This window comes from Taurulus bubalis (genome assembly GCF_910589615.1).
Source record: "Taurulus bubalis genome assembly, chromosome: 4".
NCBI lineage: Eukaryota > Metazoa > Chordata > Actinopteri > Perciformes > Cottidae > Taurulus > Taurulus bubalis.
In genome coordinates, this window is record NC_136592.1 from 28,203,360 (window position 1) to 28,224,929 (window position 21,570).

Here is a 21,570-nt window from a genome sequence, read left to right on the forward strand (position 1 = left end):
TAAATATATTTAATTAAAACTAAGGAATATTGCTACTTTTACCTCAGCAAACAATGAGTTTACTTCTCTCACCACCACTGAATGCAGAGGAGTAAAAATGTACAACATTTCCCTCTAAATAATAATAGAATAGAAGTATAAATTCAAAGAAAATCGTAATACTCAAGTTCAGTACAAGTACCACACAATTATACTTCAATATAAAACAAATAACACTCAATCACTTTGGTCACTCAAACCAATTCAATTGGTGCAATATAAATACATTTTAACTACTTTTTTATTCTGTCTGTATAAATACTGCTATTGTTGATTCTTTACTGATTTTATCTTACTTGTTTTTATTTTAATTTTACTATGTGTCTCTTGTATGCACTTGTGTCTGCTGTTGTAATCATGCAATGTCCCCACTGCGGGAGTAATAAAGGATTATGTTATCTTATCATATCTTAATGTTCTTTTTAATGGTTTTAACCGTAGAGATAGCCTTCCCAGACACCAGGGGGCGCTGCAGCCTCGGCGGTCGCTTCCGCGCGACGCTCCACGCTCAAACGTCTCCGCTAACTACTTCCGGAAGTTTTTTTATTATCAATGATTTTGCCACTTGTGCGGGATTAAAAACACTCCTCTGGTGTTTGTCTTTTGTTGTTGTCAAACAAAAAATGTCGTACAACTACGTGGTAACGGCCCAGAAACCCACGGCGGTGAACGCCTGCGTCACAGGTAAACACATAATAACGTTATGTATGTATATCTGCTGTGTGTTGTTTTCTTCGCCACCTGCGTGCTAGCTGGAGCTCCCGCGCTGCCAGCCAAGTGCTCCAGAAAGCGGCCTGTTGTTGCCGCCAGCTGTTGTTTTGCTCACCCAAACGTTTACGTGCATGCTTATGAACAACTAATCAACACGACGTTTTATCAGCACGTTTCACTGTCGCCCTGTTTTCATGCAATGTCCCGGTGTAACGCACGCTGCTGCTGCTTCTTCTCGGAATCAAACCGCAGCTGTTGGTTCTACCTCCCCATATATATATATATATATATATATATATATATATATATATATATATATATATATATATATATATATATTTAAAAAAGGGTATGCTATCTTATTCATGTTCTCTCACTCGCACAGCTGTTCCGCACAGTTTGGTAAAGCCGTGTTAACGTGTGACCGTGATAAGAAAGATGGAGTCGTCGTTTCGCGTCTGGGCCGCGAAGATACTGGAGCTAAAATCACGATTATTGAATATATATTTAGTCTCAGCACGTCTCTCCTGTGGATGTGATGCTGAAATAATCCAATAAAGTTAATCCGAGAGTTTGACATGCACACGTGACATGACATGTCTACTCAATGTCTACCTTCCTTTTCCTTTATGCATATATGTACATATGTATGAAGATGAATGTATATATTTGTGTGTGTGTGTATGTATGCATGTGTATATATACATATACTGTATCTATGTGTAGATGCATATATACACTGTATATGTGTATGTGTGTGTGTGTGTGTGTATGTATATATATATATGTTGATGCATATGTGTATGTTGATGCATATATATGCGTGTGTGTGTACTCACTACTAGCTGAACTACTAGTACTATCATTTGTATCCCATGCCTTGTTTTCAGAGGTCGTATGGCAGGGATCTTATTATTTAGTTAGAAATGTCAAAATTAAATTAAAAGTTCAACAGCCAAATAAAAAAACATCCTCATTTCTCAGCATGTAGATGCTTCACTGCAGGACTTCTTAATAATTCACAATTTTCTGATGAAGTTTTCATTATGGATATAGATGGGACAGCATACACATATAAAGTCTGCAACTGTTAACTCATTTCTATGATTGAATGTTTCAATCATTTCTTTAATTGACTGATTTTTTTTGGGGGGGGGGGGGGTATTTATACATTTTAAAAACACCAAGCAAATATTTGGGTTTTCACTTAATATTAATTAATCAAAACAATTGACCATGTAGTTGATTTAATAAACCAGTTGTTTGAGTCTTTTCTGGCTTTTCTCACATTATTATAGTGTTAAAGTATATTATTGTATTTAAAATACTTTTTTTATTATTATTTTAAAGCATCACAGCCAGTTAGGGCTCAAGTAATTTATGATATTTGATTGTTCGTAAAACCATCAGAGTAAGTTTTAAGTCATAACTAATGCACTAATCCATACTGAAAGTAGTTGTTGTCCTCGATCAAATAAATTCTTAGTCACTAACATGATTTATTTTAAGGATTTTTCACAAGTGACAGATCTGTAAAACGGGAGTGTTTTTCTCCACAAATAATCACACTAAAGCTTCAAATGTTGGACTCACAAGTGTCTTAATAAATATAATACATACATATAATACTATACCACCACACACACTACCAATAAAAACTATTTTTCTGGGATTTTCTTTTTCATGTTGTGAATATTTCTCTCGGCTCCATCGCCTATGTTTGTCCACCTTTCTCGGTCATCTTCTCCTCCGCCTAAACTAATAAATGCCTCTGTGCCTCCAGGCCACTTCACCTCTGCGGATGACCTCAATCTGCTCATCGCTAAAAACACCCGGCTGGAGATCTATGTGGTGACAGCGGAGGGGCTGAGGCCCGTCAAGGAGGTCGGCATGTACGGGAAGATCGCCGTCATGGAGCTCTTCAGGCCAAAGGTGGGTGTCGTCGTCGTTGTTGGCAGCAATAAAGTTTATTTTAAAAAGTTTGTGGTCTGTTGAAATAACTGTTATCGTTTTTATTGAAGACTGTATTAGAGTATTCCCTCAAAATAATCCATCATTGTTTTCATTTATGACCTGTAGAGGTCAGACATCCCCACTTTATTTTATGTTATGGTGATAAAGTCAAGTTCCTTTTTTAACTAGGTAAGAAACGTTCTTCTTTGAGACAGAATGCACATTAAGAAACAAGATATAAAATAACCCCCCAAAAAAGGCGTCAAATATATTTCTGGGAGATTTGACACGAAAAAATGAAACGTTTTGCTTTGATTAGATGAGATCTTCTCCTCACATTCTTCTGTGTTGTTGGCAGATGTATGTGACACGTTTTATTATTATTATTATTATTATTATTATTATTATTATTATTATTGTATATATCTTTCATCCCTGTTGTTTTTATATCTTATCTTATTTTCTGTGTAAATGGCTGCTACTTGACACAAAATTTCCCTTTGGGGATTAATAAAGTATATATTCATTCATTCATTAGTATGTGGTTCCCTTAATTATTTGTAAAGGAATTATAAATCTATGCTCTGGGAAAAAAGAAAAAGGACAATAATCCCTGTAGAACAGGTTTTGTTGTGGATTCAGACTGGACCAGGCCGCCCATACTAATTAGGCTGCTGGAGTTCAATTGAAAGCCAGCCTCTGCATGTTTAATGACTTTGCTGTCCTTTTTTTTTTTTTTTTTTTAACTCTCAGGGTGAGAGCAAAGACCTGCTGTTCATCCTCACATCCAAGTACAACGCCTGCATCCTGGAATACAAACAGACCGGGGACAGCATCGACATCATCACCCGGGCCCACGGCAACGTCCAGGTGCGTTTCGGACCGTCTGCAGAGCTCACTGTGCGGTCATGTCGTCTGACCTGAATTAATCTTGGTTTAAAGCACCGGTTCACCCTCGATATCTATGATAGACCCTCATTCATCAAACTTCAGTTAGACTCTCTTAATTCAGCCAAATGCTGCACACAGTGTCATTGTCACTAAAGTCTGGCAGTAATTTTATTTAATTGGGTTTAAAGTTGTGGAATTCTCATTTTTATAGTGTAAAAGCTGAGACATGTTTTATTTAACAGTTTGAGAACCCACCAAATGGGATTTTTTTTATTTAGTCAGAAGTGCCCTGCTGGCCTTGAAACTTCCTATTCCAATTTCCTCTTCTGCAGGATCGCATCGGGCGTCCGTCAGAAACGGGCATCATCGGCATCGTGGACCCAGAATGCCGCATGATCGGCCTGCGGCTGTACGACGGTTTGTTCAAGGTGATCCCACTGGACCGGGACAACCGCGAGCTCAAGGCCTTCAACATCCGACTGGAGGAGCTGCAGGTCATCGACGTTCACTTCCTGTACGGCTGCCAGGCCCCGACGGTCTGCTTCATCTACCAGGTACTGAAGGAGGGCCGGAGGGGACTTTTGTATTTGTTAAGCATCGTCTCAAGCCTGTAGTGATTGTACAACATTGTAATATAGTTTAAAGGGACAGTTCAATCAAAAATTCTAAATTTATATACCTGTAGTGCTTTAAAAAAAATCCATTTAGAGTCAAATAGACCGTAAAGCAGAGTATGCTTTAGGGGCGGGGCTACCTTGTGATTGACAGGTCGCCTCCCGTTTGGGAGTTGTCGGTGTTGTTAACCCCAGGGTTCGTATGGCCGTGGAAAACCTGGAAAAGTCATGGGATTTTAAAATGGTTATTTCCAGGCCTGGAAAAGTCATGTAAATGTGTTACATTCATCTGTTCATGACGTTCATTTACGCTGAGTTTGAAATAATTAATATACTTTTAAAAGAAAGACATTCAAAATGTAATCAGGCATACATACAGGCATCTATATAAATGATTATTCTTTTAATCAAACTATTGTCTTTATTCATTTGTGTCATTTAAGGTTAGCTGTATGCTTTGATTCTCATTGTCACTTTTTCATGTTTACACCAAGAGTTCACAAAATGTTTGTTCATGGAAATTTGGTTTAAAGTCATGGAAACCCATTGTTCCGAATGTGTATGAACCCTGTAACCCTCTCTGTGTGTTTTTCAGTTCATAAAAATGTATTGTCACAATTTTGGTTGCCTAAAAATGTCTTCAATGTTCGGTCGGACTTAGCTCCGCCCTCTCGCGTCACTTCTGGTTGCAAGATGTCGAACGCGAGGCTTCAAAAACAGCAGTACACAAACCAACGTCCGCCTCTTGTACAAAGTCTGTGATGGTGTGACATGATTGGTGGGACTGTGTGTTGTGTCACCTGCACAAACTGCAACTAGAGGTCCAAAACTTATTGTCATTCTGTCCTCGTTTACATGTTTTCTTGTGTATCGCAGGACCCCCAGGGACGCCATGTGAAGACCTACGAGGTTTCTTTGAGGGAGAAGGAGTTCAACAAGGGCCCCTGGAAACAGGAGAACGTGGAGGCTGAGGCCTCCATGGTCATCCCAGGTAATCAGAGTCTATACACTATATACATGTATTACTGAAACGATAAGTTGATTCATTAATTAGTACATCAATGGAAAATACAGCACTGGTAATGATATTTCTAACACCTGATTTTTACCTAGATTATAGTAGCATGATTGTTTTCTTTCAGGATTAAAAAAAACATCTGAATATAGACCTGATTTAAAACTAGTTCTACACATAAATCAAGGAAAAACACTTTCCTCGCTAACCCCAACCTGGAAAATAGTTGACCAATTTTCCAGTAAAAATAAAAACACAAATGAGAGAAAAAGTAAAATGTTCTGCTAAATAGTTTCAAGATGCTCTTATTTTTACACATTTTTCTTTAGCTGAGAATGAACTACTTATCCATCTGTCAGAGCGTTGCCATCTGAACGGGCTCAGTTATGTTCAGGATCATATTGCACACATATCAAATGGTAGCTTATGGCCCCCCCTTGCAGGTGGCATGTCTTTACATGACGTTTCTTTCTTCACGACCCGTTTTTAAACGAGCGAACAATGTGTTACATTGGTGAGCGTGTTTGGTTCAGTCGCTTGAGTTGACGTTAATCATTTCTGAGTCTTTTTAAATCAAATTTCCCCAGAGTGGAGCGTATTAATTCATGGAGACAAGCCAGCTAGATCATCGCTGACAATGCTCTCTGGAGCAGGAGGAGAACCCCTGAACAAGATGAACAGATTCATTTTGAGAGTTATTAATCGGTGCTGAATGCTGTGTCAGACAGAAGGGAAATGTTTTGCGATGCATATTTGAGGCTTTTATTCTCCTCTCAGAACTCTGTGTATTCTGGATGAATTGATCGTGAAAATAATGATTTTAATTAAAAGTCTGCCTTTGTGCTTGCATTTCAGTGCCGGAGCCATTTGGTGGCGCTATAATCATAGGACAGGAGTCCATCACCTACCACAACGGAGACAAATACTTGGCCATTGCACCACCGACCATCAAGGTAAAGACGTCACACAGTGGACATTAATAAAGCTCTGTTCCTCTCGTCTGGCTCAATAAAACCCTTCAGGGGTCCAAAGGAAGGATAGCTTGATGTTCCAGTTGCAGCATGTTATAGTGTTGAATTATCAGTAACACAACAAGAAATATGTTGTTTTTAATAGTGTGATAATAATGTTCTTTGAGGAAGGCGCCGCACGTAAACAGAGGATTAATCGCACAGTTTAACCATCGTAGTGTGAAATCTTTACAGTATCGTTATCGGATATTCAGTAAAAAAAATATGCAATCTGGAGATGAGATTTAATGCCTGATAGGTTTACATTGTTGGAGGAGAGCTGTTAGCGTTAGCAGCACCGGAGCTAACGGCTAATGTACGGAGCATGCGTGCAGTTACATTGCGATGCGTTCAAGCTCCCTCCGTAACAATGAGGATAGATGGGGCGAAGGTTGATCATAACGGTATCGCGATGTGTTCAAATAAACAGTTGTTTGAAGGAGATGTTTTCACAGCAACATAAAAATAGATATTAGAGATGAATTATGACCCGTTTAACTTTCTAACACTGAAATACGTAATTTAAACTACGAATAAAGATGTTTTTTTTATCATTTAAGAGTACAATCTTTTATTTCCTAATCATTTGAATTGTGTGTTTTATGCCATTAACCACAATATATGACTAGAACAAAGTAAAAGGATAACATTGAGAATTTTGCAGGCGATGGTGAAAAATTAACCGATATTGATCATCAACAATCGGCAATAGTTATCAGAAGCAAAACAACCTGATCAGGGAATCTCTGAAAGTTATAATTGCTCCTTTTTCTTCTTCTTTTGTGTCAATCTGATCCCTGACTCAAATCCGAGCCGTGAGTTTTATCTTATGCATTCGCAACGCACATTTTCTTTCATATAAATGTTTTATTCACATGCCAACAAATATACACATTTCTGAATTAAGGACACTCAAAATAAAGTCATGAATAATAGAACGCCTCATGCAGAGTTGATGTAATGCACCGTAATGGCTTTCCTTATCTGTACCAGAGTTCATAATAGTCTCCAGAATTGGGCTGTTATCTTTTTAATATAAAGTTGGGTAAATACTCGCAGGGTCTCAGGTGCACGGCGAGTTAATTAACATACGCTGTCGGTGGAAGCAGTCATCAGAATCTGTTATGCGAACGCATTAATGGTATTTTGGTACATTTGGGAGACCCCGAGGTTTACGCCTCAGAGAGTGTTTGTCACGAATCTTGAGCTTGATGTCTGAGCGGCAGGTTAGCGGCTGCTGCGATGCGTTCAGCGGCGCCTTATCGAGATGAAGCTGCCGCCTGCGAGCCGCCCGCGAGCCGCTCTGTAGTCTGCTCACACCCGGCGAAGCTCGAGGCCCGGAGGAGCCGCTCCAAGGCATCCGGCTTCCATAATTAGAGCGCCCGGTTACTGAGGCCCTCGTGCAATTTGGAGCAGAACATCTCAAGTTGTTCAGACGCTTTTTAATTTGGAGTTGCACATCTTTGTCTTTGGGATGAAATAGTAACCATCACCAGACCAGAACAGCCGGCGCTGCTCAGAGCAGGAAGTAAAAGCGGGTTCGTTAATCTGCTGATTAGGATCGTCACATGGATGCAGATGTTTTCAGAAGATGTGTCTGTGTGATCTCTATATATATATATATATATATATATATATATATATATATATATATATATATATATATATATATATATATATATATATATATATATATACACTAAAATACAAATAGCTGGGATGAAAGATATGTATAGCACAGAGTATTATCTAGGAAATTAAATTAAACTTAAGTCACCTCTTGCCAGATCCTCTGTAGATTAATCACTGTACACGTTTATGTTTACCTAAACTTCACACACTTCATATACTTACACATACGTACTTTGCTTTTTGCACTTCTCTATTATTGACACTTATCGAAATCCAAGTGAGTTAGAAAATATTGTTGTTGTTCTCCTCACAAAACCCAACACCACTAGCGTGAGTAACGTTAGAGGTTTTATCGTCACTAGTACTCTTATCGATGCTAGTACTCTTAGCGAGTACTCTTATCGATGCTAGTACTCTTAGCGAGTACTCTTATCGATGCTAGTACTGTTAGCGAGTACTCTTATCGATGCTAGTACTCTTATCGATACTAGAACTCTTATCGAGTACTCTTTTTGATGCTAGTACTCTTTTTGATGCTAGTACTCTTTTTGATGCTAGTACTCTTATTGATACTAGTAGTCTTATTGATGCTAGTACTCTTATTGACACTAGTACTCTTATCGATATGGCCTATTGATTATATTTGTTTATTTTGTGAGGGGCGAAAAGAAACCTATTGATTTAAGAAAATAATCAATCGTTTTTTTATTCTTGTATGTAAACAAACCGTCTTTCTTGAGCGGCGATACAAAAAAAGTTCCAAACGCTTCAGAACGAAGAAATCAAAGATCAACCAAGTGGTGATCTTCCCTTTCTTAGCCTGTTCTTCTGATCAAACTCTGTAGGCAGCACTTTACCGGCGGTGGACGAGGACAAACGGCAGGAAACTCTGTTTGTGCAGATTGATGTTCTGCTTGTGGGCCAAACGCTGTGATGAACGGCTGCTGGTTCCTCCTTTACGTGTGAGGGTTTTATTACATTTAGACAACGAGCGTTCTCAGCGTCTACTGGAGTAAAATGTAACCACACTTTAAATCGTGTGTGTGTCTCACACAGATGAGGACGTCTCACTCCGTCACTTCTAAAGTACCGATAGCAGAGCCGTTGACTCCGGTCCTTATCGCCGCTCCGGGTTGTACTAATTTAGACCCGGTTCCCGTTCATGCTTCCAGGCCGTCTCCCCGGCTCATATCGGGCTCCTGCTGATCGGTTCTCACCGAGGCCTCACGAGCCGCAGATGTTCGCGGGAAGAGTTATCGTGTACATCTGTTGGTGCTATTGGACTAATGAAACCGTTCGCTTCAGGACGTTTTTCAACCCCTCCCTAATCAATGTAACATTAGTATTCCGCTGAAGCACATGATCCTCTCAGCGGTGTCAGGTAAACGGAGGAATACGTGTTGACGTATAACAGCATTTCTGGCAGCTAATTATACGTTGTCACGCGCGAGCACAGAAGTGGAAAAGACGAAATGGGAGACACCAAAAACGTTCTGCCAGCGTGGGAGTCTGCCGAGTTAAACCAGCAGACTAAGGGTGCCTTCGCTCGAACATGAGGAAACAATCCTCAGTAGTCTGCTGCGCTCGGTTACAACGGTTCGTTGGTGCGAACTCCGTCGTGTCGAAATTCTGATGCAACGCCAAGTCAAGTGAAGACGGTAAGTTTGAGCAAGAAGGTCAAAGTTCAAGGAGGAAGTAGAAAGTATACTGCAGGCAACAGCTTGTACTTTGAGGACAGCTGCCGTTTGTACTGAAAAGAAGAAAAAAGGTTTAACTGTTTCCTTTGGTTGGATCAAATGAACCCAACAGCAGGTGTGACGGCGCAATTAAAAGTAAACTACCTGCCATTTAGTCGAGAGAGCGACGCCAGAAAAAAGGTTTAGGAAAACACCAGTGATCCACAGGTTTGACTGACGATGTAAACCATACAGCAGGCGGGAGGGTTGTGAGGATGAGTTAAGGTTCCACCAAGTGAGAAATTGACTCTACTTTTCACTGCGGACATCAACAATGACGACAGCTTCTGTCGAAGGAAAAGCAGAAGAAGCTCAGTCACAGTACGGGAGTTTAATGCCAAGTCCAACTAGAAATTGCATTTCCTGCTGAAAATACGTTGGAATGCTAAAAGCTGAAGCTTAAATATTTGAAAAGATAGCGGATTTTAGCTGAGTATGAAATTATAGAATAATAGCTGAAGGTTTTGGCAACATTTTAAAAGGTGTCTTTAGCTGAACGTATGCAGAACCTGTAAGCTTTGAAAGTTGAAGATGATTTGAAGATTTTCATAAAAAGCTTAATAATTCAAAAATGTGAATAGTTAAATATGTATATGAAGAGATATATAGAGCTGGAGTGTCCTTAAGTAGCTGAATATTTTAATAGTTGAACGGTTTCTGTAGCTGAATACATGAAGAAGTTTTAGAGGTTCAAAATAACTAATAACTAATCCAACTAATTATGACTCGTTCTAGGTGTGTGTGTGTGTGTGTGTGTGTGTGTGTGTGTGTGTGTGTGTGTGTGTGTGTGTGTGTGTGTGTGTGTGTGTGTGTGTGTGTGTGTGTGTGTGTGTGTGTGTGTGCGCCAACCATAGACTGTATAATAAGTAGACGTAGTCTCCGTGCCGATTTGAGGACGCAAGTTTAGCATTTTTGTCGTCGCCATCTTAGTTCTTTGGTCGTCGCTATCTTGATATATAAATATATATATATATATATATATTTATTCCATCAATGTCACCTTGGTTTTTTTGGTCGTCGCCATCTTGGTTTGGCACACATTTGAGCCACGGCTTCACCATCAAAGTGTGAAATACACTTTTACTGCCTGTCATTTACCTCCCGATATTCTGTAAAAATATTCCATCGGGAGATTCATTCTTTCTCTTGGTGGATCCCCAGGTTGAAATCAAAAAGAGTTAATGTTTTGAGCTTCCATTCACTTACATAATGATGCGTTCAGGCTCCTGTTCAGTGAAATTATAACGTTATATCATGATATTTACAAAAGCAATCTTGTAAAAAGTAAGATCAACGATCCAAACCGTGAGTTTTACAGATCCATCGCACACCTGAACACGTGTCAACTGGGACGTTTCTCAACGTGAGACGGAGAAAGGTCTTGAACAAAGTACATTTCCTCCTGATTTGGGTGTGAAAAAAAATGTAATTACAGTTTCTGACTGTTCGGAAGATGTGTATCTTTTGGAAAATGGGTCCAATATTTACTCAAATGACAATGGCGCGAAACAATCAGTCTTAATCTGTTCACCTGTCCATTGGAGTTAATAGACTCCGGACTCCGGTCTCCTGAAGGGGGCGGGGCAGAAAATCAGAACCGTGATTTCATAATACAACATCGTGAAGGTCTCTCTTGTAGCTCCTCCCACTTCCTCCTCTGTCGGAGTAATTTTAATGATTTGTTCCACTCTCTCTTTGCAGCAAAGCACCATCGTCTGCCACAACCGGGTGGACCCCAACGGCTCTCGCTACCTGCTGGGGGACATGGAGGGCCGGCTGTTCATGCTGCTGCTGGAGAAGGAGGAGCTGATGGACGGCACGGTGGCGCTCAAAGACCTGCACGTGGAGCTGCTGGGAGAGGTCGGCGGTCCGGTTCCCTCCGTCTCTCTGTCTCCGTTTATCTTGTTTCTCCACCCACACGAGTCTCAAAATGGTCACGGTTGTGTATCGAATCATCCACAAAATATGAAAAATGGCATTTACAAATGTGTGGACACGTGTAGAACCAATGCACACATCACAACCTGAATCATTATTAATACTTTAATACTTCATCAACTTACACCTTGGAAAAAAGTTTCCTGTGTATCCAAATGTCGGAAAATACTGAATATACAGTATGGCTTCTAATAGTGTTTTATAATTTTATGTTTTTAATTTTTATTGCTTATTACGTCACATTTTTTTTTTACAGGTTCTCATGTGTTTTTAGTATTTTTAAACATTTTTATTATTTTATTTAGTTCTAATTTCACAATTTTTATTTTAGTTATTTATTCATCTTAACTTAATCGGGTTTGCATTAATCTCTTCATCCTCTTTTCATTTAGTCTTTTTTTAAATTATTTTTAAAAAGGGGCTGTATAAATAACTAAAACATAAATGTATTGATTGATTTACAGACTGTTCATGTGAGCGCACGGTTCAGAGCTTTGAGACTCTTCCTCTCCACACAGATTCACACGCAAATGTGACCTGATCTGTGCACGCACATCTAACAATCCGTAAATAAATGCAGCAGAATGTCGCAAATCCATTTAGACATTTGGATCATTTGAACTTGAGGATCAGCGGATCGACGGTTGTGACCATTTTGAGACTAATTTCACTCCCTAATTGGCCTCCTGCTGCCTTTCCTCTCCGTTCCCTCTGTAACGATTGAGTTTTTAATGGTTTACAGCCCTGACGGGAGAATAATGGATCCGTCTACACTTGTAGAGAAGATGAGAAGAAAAAGAAAAAGACCCACATCTTTGTTGCCAGCTTGCCAGGGTGTCGCTTATCCTTTTTCATTTATTTTTTTAGGTTGATTTAGACGACGACTGTAAGTCAATACTGGGCTCAAAGCTTAAATCTCTCGTTAACGGTGCGCAGCTTTTGGCTCGTGGCACCTTCCGGCTCGTGGCACCTTCCGCTAATGACTCGCCGAGGGGTTTAGGAAGGAGGAATGCCGCCGAGAAAACGGTCGGGGCCGAGCGGCAGTCCCGCCGAGGGGGCGACAGATTGCTTTTCAAATCATTTGTAACTTCGTCCCGAGGACCCGTCTGCTCAGCCAACAGGCGGCGGCACATCGAAAGTGTCAGACTTTACCCTCTTTATTGTGTACCAATAACACCGGAAAGTGTTCACGCTGATGAAGGGGGATTTACTACCTGTGTGTTAGTAAAATGCCCCAAACTTTACATTTATTTTCCATTCGACAGACGATAAACAAAGTCGTGACTGCTGTCATTGTCGGGACTTTATGAGCGCTTCCCTCTTGAGGCCAAAGTGATTGCTCTTAATTGCTCGTTTTGTTTGGCTGACAAACACGTTATTATACGGACGGCCTCCAAACCGGCACGAACGAGACGAAAAGAAAGCAAGTGAATGCATCACGAGCAACAACTTGTTCTAGTTGCAGGTATTTAAAGGGGCAGAGTTGTGTTCATAGTTCCATTTATTTGTATACCGTAATACATCATTTTTCTTCCTGTAATATCATCACAGACTCACAGTTTCTAATACTTCTGATATATAGATATTGCAATGCTTCCATCCGTGGGCTCAGTCGCAATCGTGTCACGTCCTTTAGTCCTTTGTGACTTTACAGAGATTTATTGAAATGGAAATCTTCACCGTTGCCACATTTTAAATGAGCGATTTGGCTCAGAATCAGCGCTAATAGCCACACGCAGTTATGTCACTTTCTTCTCCTTTCTATTACATAAATGAAGACTAATTATTTCTTCTCTCTCCCCAAAATCCTGGACTTATTTGTCCATTTCCTCTCTCTTGATTGCCTTTTGGGGGGGATGGAAGTCTCTCTCTCTCTCCCTTCTGACAATGCACAAAAAAACCGCACTCGGCTGCAGAAGTTCATGCGCTGCGATATCTTTCATGGGTTCAGAGACTTTGCCATTGATTGAATTGTTATCGATCGACTAATTACTTCATAATTTGAGGCCCTTTGCTGTTTTGAGATCAGTGTTTTATGCGTTTGTGGGATCAGCTTCATTCACTTTTACTAAATGTATGGGTACATCTCTGTAAACGCTGACTTAATGGGGATTTGAAGGATAAAAAAAAGTATTTTCAAATCTATTAGTGTGGATTAGAGCTGAAGGGATAAATAAGGTAATTGGCCCAAAAATGGATCGGCAACTATTTTAATTTTAAGTCATATTTCCAGAAAAATAGAAGAAATAATCACCTCTCTCCCTCCCTCTCTCTCGCTTCCTCTCTCCCATGACAGACGTCCATCGCTGAGTGTTTGACCTACTTGGACAACGGTGTGGTGTTCGTGGGCTCCAGACTGGGAGACTCCCAGTTAGTGAAGGTCGGTTTCACACCTTCTGTTTAAGACATTCGTTTCTAAATGCTTCATACATGAGGAGAAAAAAAGACTGAACTATGAGCGGAGAATGCTGCTTATTCTTTCTAACCTAAATTCTTTATACTTGCATTTTTTTTAACTTTTTTTTAATCATTTAATTTGTCTGGTTGACTAATAACACATTACTCTGCTTTAACTTGAAGCATTTTTTTAATCTTTAAATTGTTATGAACCTTTTTATGTCAGTGAAAGTCTCTACTGCGAGTAACAATTGGTTCCATTAATAAGATGGCAAATCTTTTTCAAGACGTTTTATCTATTTCCCCACATTTGCATACTGATAGGCTAATCTGGCTAATCTTCTGACAGAAGTCTTCTGTCTGCTCGTCCCTTTTTTTTCACCGTCTCGTGTTTTGTTTCCCCGGCAGCTCAACGTGGACAGCAACGACCAGGGCTCGTACGTCGGGGTGATGGAGACCTTCACCAACCTGGGGCCCATCGTGGACATGTGTGTGGTGGACCTGGAGAGGCAGGGCCAGGGCCAGGTACATACAAACAAACAAACAAACAAACAAACAACAGATGAATCCTTTTATTGCAAAGCAGCAAAGACATAACACACGCTTCATTACAAGGATAAAAGGTTTCATGACATGACACGGTGATTACAGGAAAGAATAAACCCCTCCCTGGATGCAGGTTATAGCTCATGGTGAGGCTCCATCTGTGTGTTTTCCTCTTCGTCATCATCTTCGTCATGCAGCCGGCTTCTTGAGTCAAGTTGAGTCAAACTGGGGGAAGGTGTTCGGGTGATTCTCGCTGACATCAAACACACGGCTTCCTGTGCCTTAATGGGCAATCTGAGCGTTCTTGTTTTAGTTTTTTTTTTTTGACACTGGTTCCTGTATGCTTGGGGCCTTTCCCCATTTTTTTTTTTTTTTTTCCTCCTTCTCAGAGGTGACGAGGAAGAGACACGAGAAATCTATTTTTTTATCAAAAAAGATGCGGAGCACACCTGCCCAGTAACATTTTTATGCGACACGCTTCTGCAAAAATAGCTTTGAGCTCTGAGTCACACATCAGATAGAGTTTTGTGAGAGTTTGTATTTATTCTTTTGCTGCCGATGCGATTTTTGTTGTAATTCTATGATGCTGTTTTTTGTCCATCCTGGGAGAGAGATCCCTCCTCTGTGTTGAGCTTTCTTCCCTTTGTTTGCCCCGGTTAAAGCTTTTTTTGGGGAGGTTTTCCTTTCTGATGCGAGGGTCCTGGGTCAGAGGATGTCATGCGCTGAACTGATTGTTAAGCCCTCTGAGGCAAATGTGTCATTTAGGGCGACGCAAAGTGAATTTAATTGACCATTTCATCCATTGTCCGTAACCGCTTATCCTGGCCTCAATCAACCTGAGCTGTGAAGACGCCGCAGAACCCGGAGAAACCTCACGCTGACACGGGGTGAACATGCAAACACAGAAGGGCCTTCCAACCCCGGGATCGAACCCCCGGGGTGCCGTCTCTTGCTGCATGGTGGCAGCTCTAATCCCTGCACCGCCGTTTAGAATCTAAAAGTCAGTTTAAACGGCGTCGCACTACTTCTCAGACGGATTTCCGGGGGGGGGAATGGAGGAGGCACAGAAATTAAGGAGGAGCAGACGCCCCCCGGTGTTGACGTGCGGTCGGGATCCTATTTTCATGTAGATATGATTCATTCTGTTACACCTGATTGTAAAAAATGGCATCTCTGGCACTCGGACGTAAATTGGCTGTCTCGTTCCGTTTGCGGAGAGGCGGATTGCCGCGGCGTGTTATTTCCTCTAATAGCATTTACCCCCTTTAGGACTGACAGTGAAGACTTCGTCTCGGGCCCGGTCCCCGTCTGCATGTACCCCGAACGATCCGTCATCTTCAGCGCCGCTGTTTGCTAAGCTGTGTTTACCTTCAGCGGGCGGCAGCCAGCTTGTATTCAGAGCACAATGCGATAAAACCTGTGTTGCGATGTCAAGTATAAAAAAATAAAAAAAGCCGATGTGATTTCCAAAGAGATTCCATTCATCCATTATCGAAACCAATTATCCTATATTGTTCTTTTTAATATCGTGCAATCTATTTTTATGTTGACATGAAACCGGGTTTTCGGCTCATTCTATAACACATTTTTTTATGTAGTTTTGTCAAACATTTCTTGATTTGAGGGAGAGAGAGAGACCAGTGGTTCTCAACTGGTCTGGCTCCGGGACCCACCACCCCCTTGAATGACGAGCCACGACCCAAATCAAGGAACATTCTCAAATGTATTTAATGAATAGATGGTGCCGTTTTAACCTGAGATAGTAGAGAATATGTATGCCAACACACAAACAAGTTTAATGATAAACCAAAACGAGCAGCTGGTGGCGATGCTAGAGAGGTGCATCATCAGGACACGAGGTATTACAACATAACAATTCAGAATATTCAGACATTTTTAAACCGACTCAACAGCTTTAATGCACAAACAAAAAAGTCCAACAACTAAGAAGTAGTTTCAAAAAGACTCAAATGACCTAACTTTAACTGAGAACACACACTCACTGCATCGATGACAAACACTTTACTTTGGAACAAGTCACTGTCTTGAGGAGCAGCTTTTCCACAAATTGTGCAATTCAAAAGGATTCATATATAAAATTAACTTTTCTTGTGATTACCTCATCAGAATTAAGCAGAACTCAATTCTCCTCACGGCCCCGCGAGTTGTTTCCTGTCATGCAGCAGCGCCATCAGTTGTGAATGTTATATTCAGTCGGCTGTTTAATTTAATAATCCTAAAAACCCAGAGTCTCCCCCATATCAGGATGGTTTGACCCAACCACACGCTGCTGAAAACATGGAGGGACAAGTGAAAAACGAGTTGAAACCAGAGCCAGCAAAATAACGACACTCCATTAAAAAGTCCCTTCAAAATAAAACCACAAGATGCAAAAAATATTTTTTTCCCACTGAAACGGGTCCACAACCCACCAGTTGAGAATCACTGGTGTAGAGAGAGAGAGAGAGAGAGAGTGTAGATGTGTTGAGGTAGAAAGAGAGGTGTGTAGAAAGAGGAGTGGAGAGGGAGAGAGAGTGAGGTGGAGAGTTAGGGAGAGAGAGAGAGGTGGAGAGAGGTAGAGAGAGCGAGTTGTGTAGAGGTAGAGAGAGAGTAGGGGAGAGGTGGAGAGCAGGAGAGTGAGGTGGAGAGAGAGAGTGAGGTGGAGAGAGGTAAAGAGAGTGAGTTGTGTAGAGGTGTAGAGAGGTATAGAGACAGACAGAGAGAGGTGTAGAGACAGAGGTGTGGAGAGAGGAAGGTGGAGAGAGGGAGAGGGGTGTAGAGACAGACAGAGGTGTGGAGAGAGAGAGAGAGAGAGAGAATATATAAGCAGCACAGAAGGTTTTTGTTGGCGCCGTTGGGCCCCAGGCCTTCGGGTACTTGAAGTGGATCCAAAGCTCCACCAGAGGCACCGAGCCACGCTCTCTGGGCGCAGACCAGCAGCCGCTCACTCGCAGCTCCTCTCAGCCGGCCGAGGCCCAGAAACCAAATCCAATAATTTTTCTAATTCGCCATTTGCAGTAAATCCACAGAGCATTTGACCTGCTAAATTGGTGCGGTAGCATTCCAAGACACTTCGGCCGGAATTGGACAAACGAGCAGCAGATATAAGCGGACCCCTCTCGTAACATCCCCCTTCCATCTCCAAAAAACAAACAAACCGCTGATTGTATTCACAGGTGTGCAACTCCAAACCAGATTAGGATTCATGGCGGTGAAATGAAGCGATAACGGATGAATAAAACCTGATTCGTTTGAGCGTGCAGGGCGTTTGAGGAACGGTTGCCGGGCGGGTTGCCAGGTTGACGTGAGGATGAAGCTGTCGGGTGGCAGGTGCTAGAAACCAGAGATTATATGGCTCTGGTTATTAATCCTGTTAGCCTTCCATGACTGGATGGATGCATGTGGTCCTGCTGCTCTCCCGTCAGGCGCCACAGACACCACACTTATTTGCTCTCGGGCAAATCGGGTCTCATGGCTGTTGCCATGTTTGAACTGGCGAGCTCTTTAATTGACCTGGTCCCGATTCTCAAATCCCTCGCGGCTAGATGTGTTACTGCTGGCGTCTTGCAATACTTCTAATATCACTTTCATTGGACAATTACTTCTGGAACCAGTGAGAACTGGGAGCATTAATGCCGTTGCTTCTACTATTACTACGACCAGCACCAAACCTGACTATCATGGCGGAGTAGAGACCTGTCAATCACCTTGTAGCCCCGCCCTAAAGCATCCCCTGCTTTATGGTCTGTTTGACTCTAAATGACCATCATTTAGACTTGAATCTAGAGATTGAGACATAAACTCATGTTTACCCTGAGGGAATAAATCTAGAGAGAAATAGTCATTTTCTATAGACTTCTATACAACCAGAGGAGTCACTCCCTGGTGGTCAGGAGAGAGAATGCAGCTTTAACACATGAAGCATATACTTCTATACAACCAGAGGAGTCACCCCCTGGTGGTCAGGAGAGAGAATGCAGCTTTAACACATGAAGCATAGCCTTCTATACAACCAGAAGAGTCGCCCCCCCCCCCCCCTTATGGCCAGGAGAGAGAATGCAGCTTTAACACATGAAGCATATACTTCTATACAACCAGAGTCGCCGCCCCCTGGTGGTCAGGAGAGAGAACGCAGCTTTAAAGCACTTCAGCATTGACTTCCCTTTTTAGACGGAATGTAACGTTGTATTTTATGTGTAGTCACTCGTTTGGCCTCATGCACTGGTTTCATGGAAGGTAAAAGTGTCACAAGATTACAAAGATGTTTAAGAGTACAAAAAAAATAACCACTCTTTTTGCTTGTCTCTGCTTCCAGCTGGTGACGTGCTCCGGTGCGTTCAAGGAGGGATCCCTTCGGATCATCCGCAACGGCATCGGGATTCACGAGCACGCCAGCATCGACCTACCGGGAATCAAAGGTTTGTGTCTCGACCTCGTCCGTAAACTCGCTCCGGCTCGCTCCACCTGTTCGCCCTCGTCCCGGCCAACAAGGCAGTCAGCTGTCACAGATGCCGCAGGTCTTTTGCTCGGTACTTTAAGAAAAGAAAAAAGAAATGGAAAGGAACACGGGGGATATTTGGAAACGCTTGTTTTCATTTGACATTTGGCGGCTGCAGTAAGCGGAGGGTCAAGTTGAAGAACCCCCGTCAGGTCTAACAGCGGCAAGACCGACACCTCTTAATCCCAGAAAATGGCGGTTTCTCTCCCGAGACGGATCTCTGACGCTTAACCGAGACACGCAGGTGAGGCGAGGTCCGCTCGCACTTGTTAGGCTCCTGACGTTTATCGACTGTCTGCCCTGAACCGCCGGCCGCCGCCTCCTGACGACAGACAATTATTCATCAACCAATCAATGGCTCTCTGAGAGGGATCTGGAACCTGTCCGGCTTCCTGTTGACATTTGACAGATGGAGCCGTTAAAGAGTCTTAGACATATCCAGCAAGGAGTCTTGCTGGATATGTCGCTTTTTTCCCCTTTTTCCTCTTCCCCCATAACGAGGCAGAAAGTAACTTATTCCTCTCCCCCTTCTTCCCTCTCTCCCTTCCGACCTCTCTCCCCTCAAGGTTTGTGGCCGCTCCGCTCCGAGGCCGGCAAGGAGACGGACGACATGCTGGTGCTGTCTTTCGTGGGTCAAACGCGGTAAGTGCTCGCGCCAGATAAGTGTGGAGTCGATCCCCGGATGCCTTCATCTCATCTCAAGAGTGTGTGTGTGTCTGTCTGTGTCCCTTTTTAGAGTGTTGATGCTGAGTGGCGAGGAAGTGGAGGAGACCGAACTCCCCGGCTTCGTGGACAACCAGCAGACGTTTTACTGCGGCAACGTGGCGCACCAGCAACTCATTCAAGTACACACACACACACACACACACACACACACACACACACACACACTCATGCTAGAATCAGCTGACTCTTGGTACTCGTTCCCCCCAGTTCAAAGCAGAAATATCATCTAATTTCACCAATTCTAAATTAATTATAGAAATAACTTATTCAACTGTGGGCCCTGTCTCCATTTAATACGATGTACTTTACCGGGGCTGAATCATACATGAGCAAAAGGGGAGCGCAAAATGACTTCATGTATTTTACACTTGGTTGTTTTAGCTTACCCTTTTTTTTCTTTTATGAAACCTGCTGGGACCTCAGCCAACTGCAAGACCTTCAATCCTCAAGTCTGGGTTGTTATGACAACACTGCTGGTGTTTTTTAAGGCAGGGATATTTTGCCTCTCAGAGTTGGTATATTTTATCCAGAATTGAATTCCACATTTGGCTGTATGTGGTGGTGATTACACAACTTTCTGACGGAGACTGAAAATGTTTAAAGTTGACAGTTTCACTTTGACTCCAGCTGTAGAGCCTTCAGTTGCCTCATTAACAACCACCATGTGGTGGACAGAGAGAGATGGAATACCAAAGAATATGAATTATTAAACGACTAAATTGTCCCATTTTATTTCCTTTTTTGAGCATTTTAAATGTTATAATCCCATACAAGTTTTTCACAATGGCACAATTATCTGCAGTTCTTTGCATCTTATTGTAGCTCAGGTTTTGTTGCTCCTCAGTCTCCTCCTCTGATTTTAACCCAAAAACCGACTGCGCCCCTCCAGCCCGGCAATGCTAAACAATGCTTCACAATGCAAAACAATGCTTCACAATGCTTCACAATGCTTCACAATGCTTCACAATGCTAAACAATGCTACACAATGCTACACACTGCTAAACAATGTTACAAAATGCTGAACAATACTACACCACGCTAAACAATACTCAACAATGCTAAACAATGCTACACCACGCTCAACAATGCTACACCACGCTCAACAATGCTACACCACGCTCAACAATGCTACACAATGCTACACAATGCAAAGCAATGCTACACACTGCTAAGCAATGCTACACAATGCTAAACAATGCTACACAATGCTACACAATACTCAACCATGCTAAGCAATGTTACACAATGCTAAGCAATGCTACACAATGCTAAGCAATGCTACACAATGCTACACAATGCTAAACGATGCTGAGGATCTGGATGCACCAAGCTCTTCACCGCAGGTTTTTTTGGAAGATATTGGTCACAAATTGCTTCATGCTCCTTTTTTCTTTTCTTTTTTAAGGAATACTTTCAAATACTACAATTTGCGCTTAATTTACTCACCTCGCGCTGCCTCAAATCTTTTAAGATAAACGCTGTTTTTCTCGCATCGCATCTGAATCTGAAAACCGAGTAAACCCTTTCAGTGAAAGTGGAGTGAATGGGGTACAATTCTGAAGGGGAAATGTGTGTGTTTTGGGAAGCGGTGAGCCCACGACTGGATAAACGAGATAACGTCGCACGAGTTGTGTGAGAGTTTGTGAACGGATGATTTAATATTGTTTTACTCTATTTACTCTGTTCATCCAGGATTTACTGTTTTTCAGATCGTTGTTTCATGGGTTAAATACTCTTAAGTATAAAGGATGGTACTGTTAGTTTTAACAACTCTTGGTCCACAGAGGATAAAACCTTTTTTTGTTTTTTTTGCCGTGGCATTCCAGACCTTCCTAACCCGCACGGTAACATAAAAATCAAAAT

At 41.9% G+C, this 21,570-nt stretch overlaps 1 protein-coding gene across 1 annotated transcript in view; it reads left to right on the plus strand.

The window, feature by feature from the left end:
• Positions 1 to 662: 662 nt before the first annotated feature.
• The window catches only part of ddb1 (damage-specific DNA binding protein 1), a gene marked incomplete at its 5' end in the record, with an annotated part of 50,014 nt that continues 29,106 nt past the window's right edge, over positions 663 to 21,570 (plus strand). The window contains 12 exons of the mRNA XM_079217069.1: positions 663 to 723; positions 2,534 to 2,682; positions 3,457 to 3,573; positions 3,927 to 4,148; positions 5,085 to 5,199; positions 6,079 to 6,176; positions 11,303 to 11,461; positions 13,836 to 13,919; positions 14,345 to 14,461; positions 18,798 to 18,900; positions 19,547 to 19,622; positions 19,717 to 19,825. Coding sequence (XP_079073195.1) covers positions 663 to 723; positions 2,534 to 2,682; positions 3,457 to 3,573; positions 3,927 to 4,148; positions 5,085 to 5,199; positions 6,079 to 6,176; positions 11,303 to 11,461; positions 13,836 to 13,919; positions 14,345 to 14,461; positions 18,798 to 18,900; positions 19,547 to 19,622; positions 19,717 to 19,825 — 1,410 coding nt within the window. The remainder of the gene's footprint in view (positions 724 to 2,533; positions 2,683 to 3,456; positions 3,574 to 3,926; positions 4,149 to 5,084; positions 5,200 to 6,078; positions 6,177 to 11,302; positions 11,462 to 13,835; positions 13,920 to 14,344; positions 14,462 to 18,797; positions 18,901 to 19,546; positions 19,623 to 19,716; positions 19,826 to 21,570) is intronic.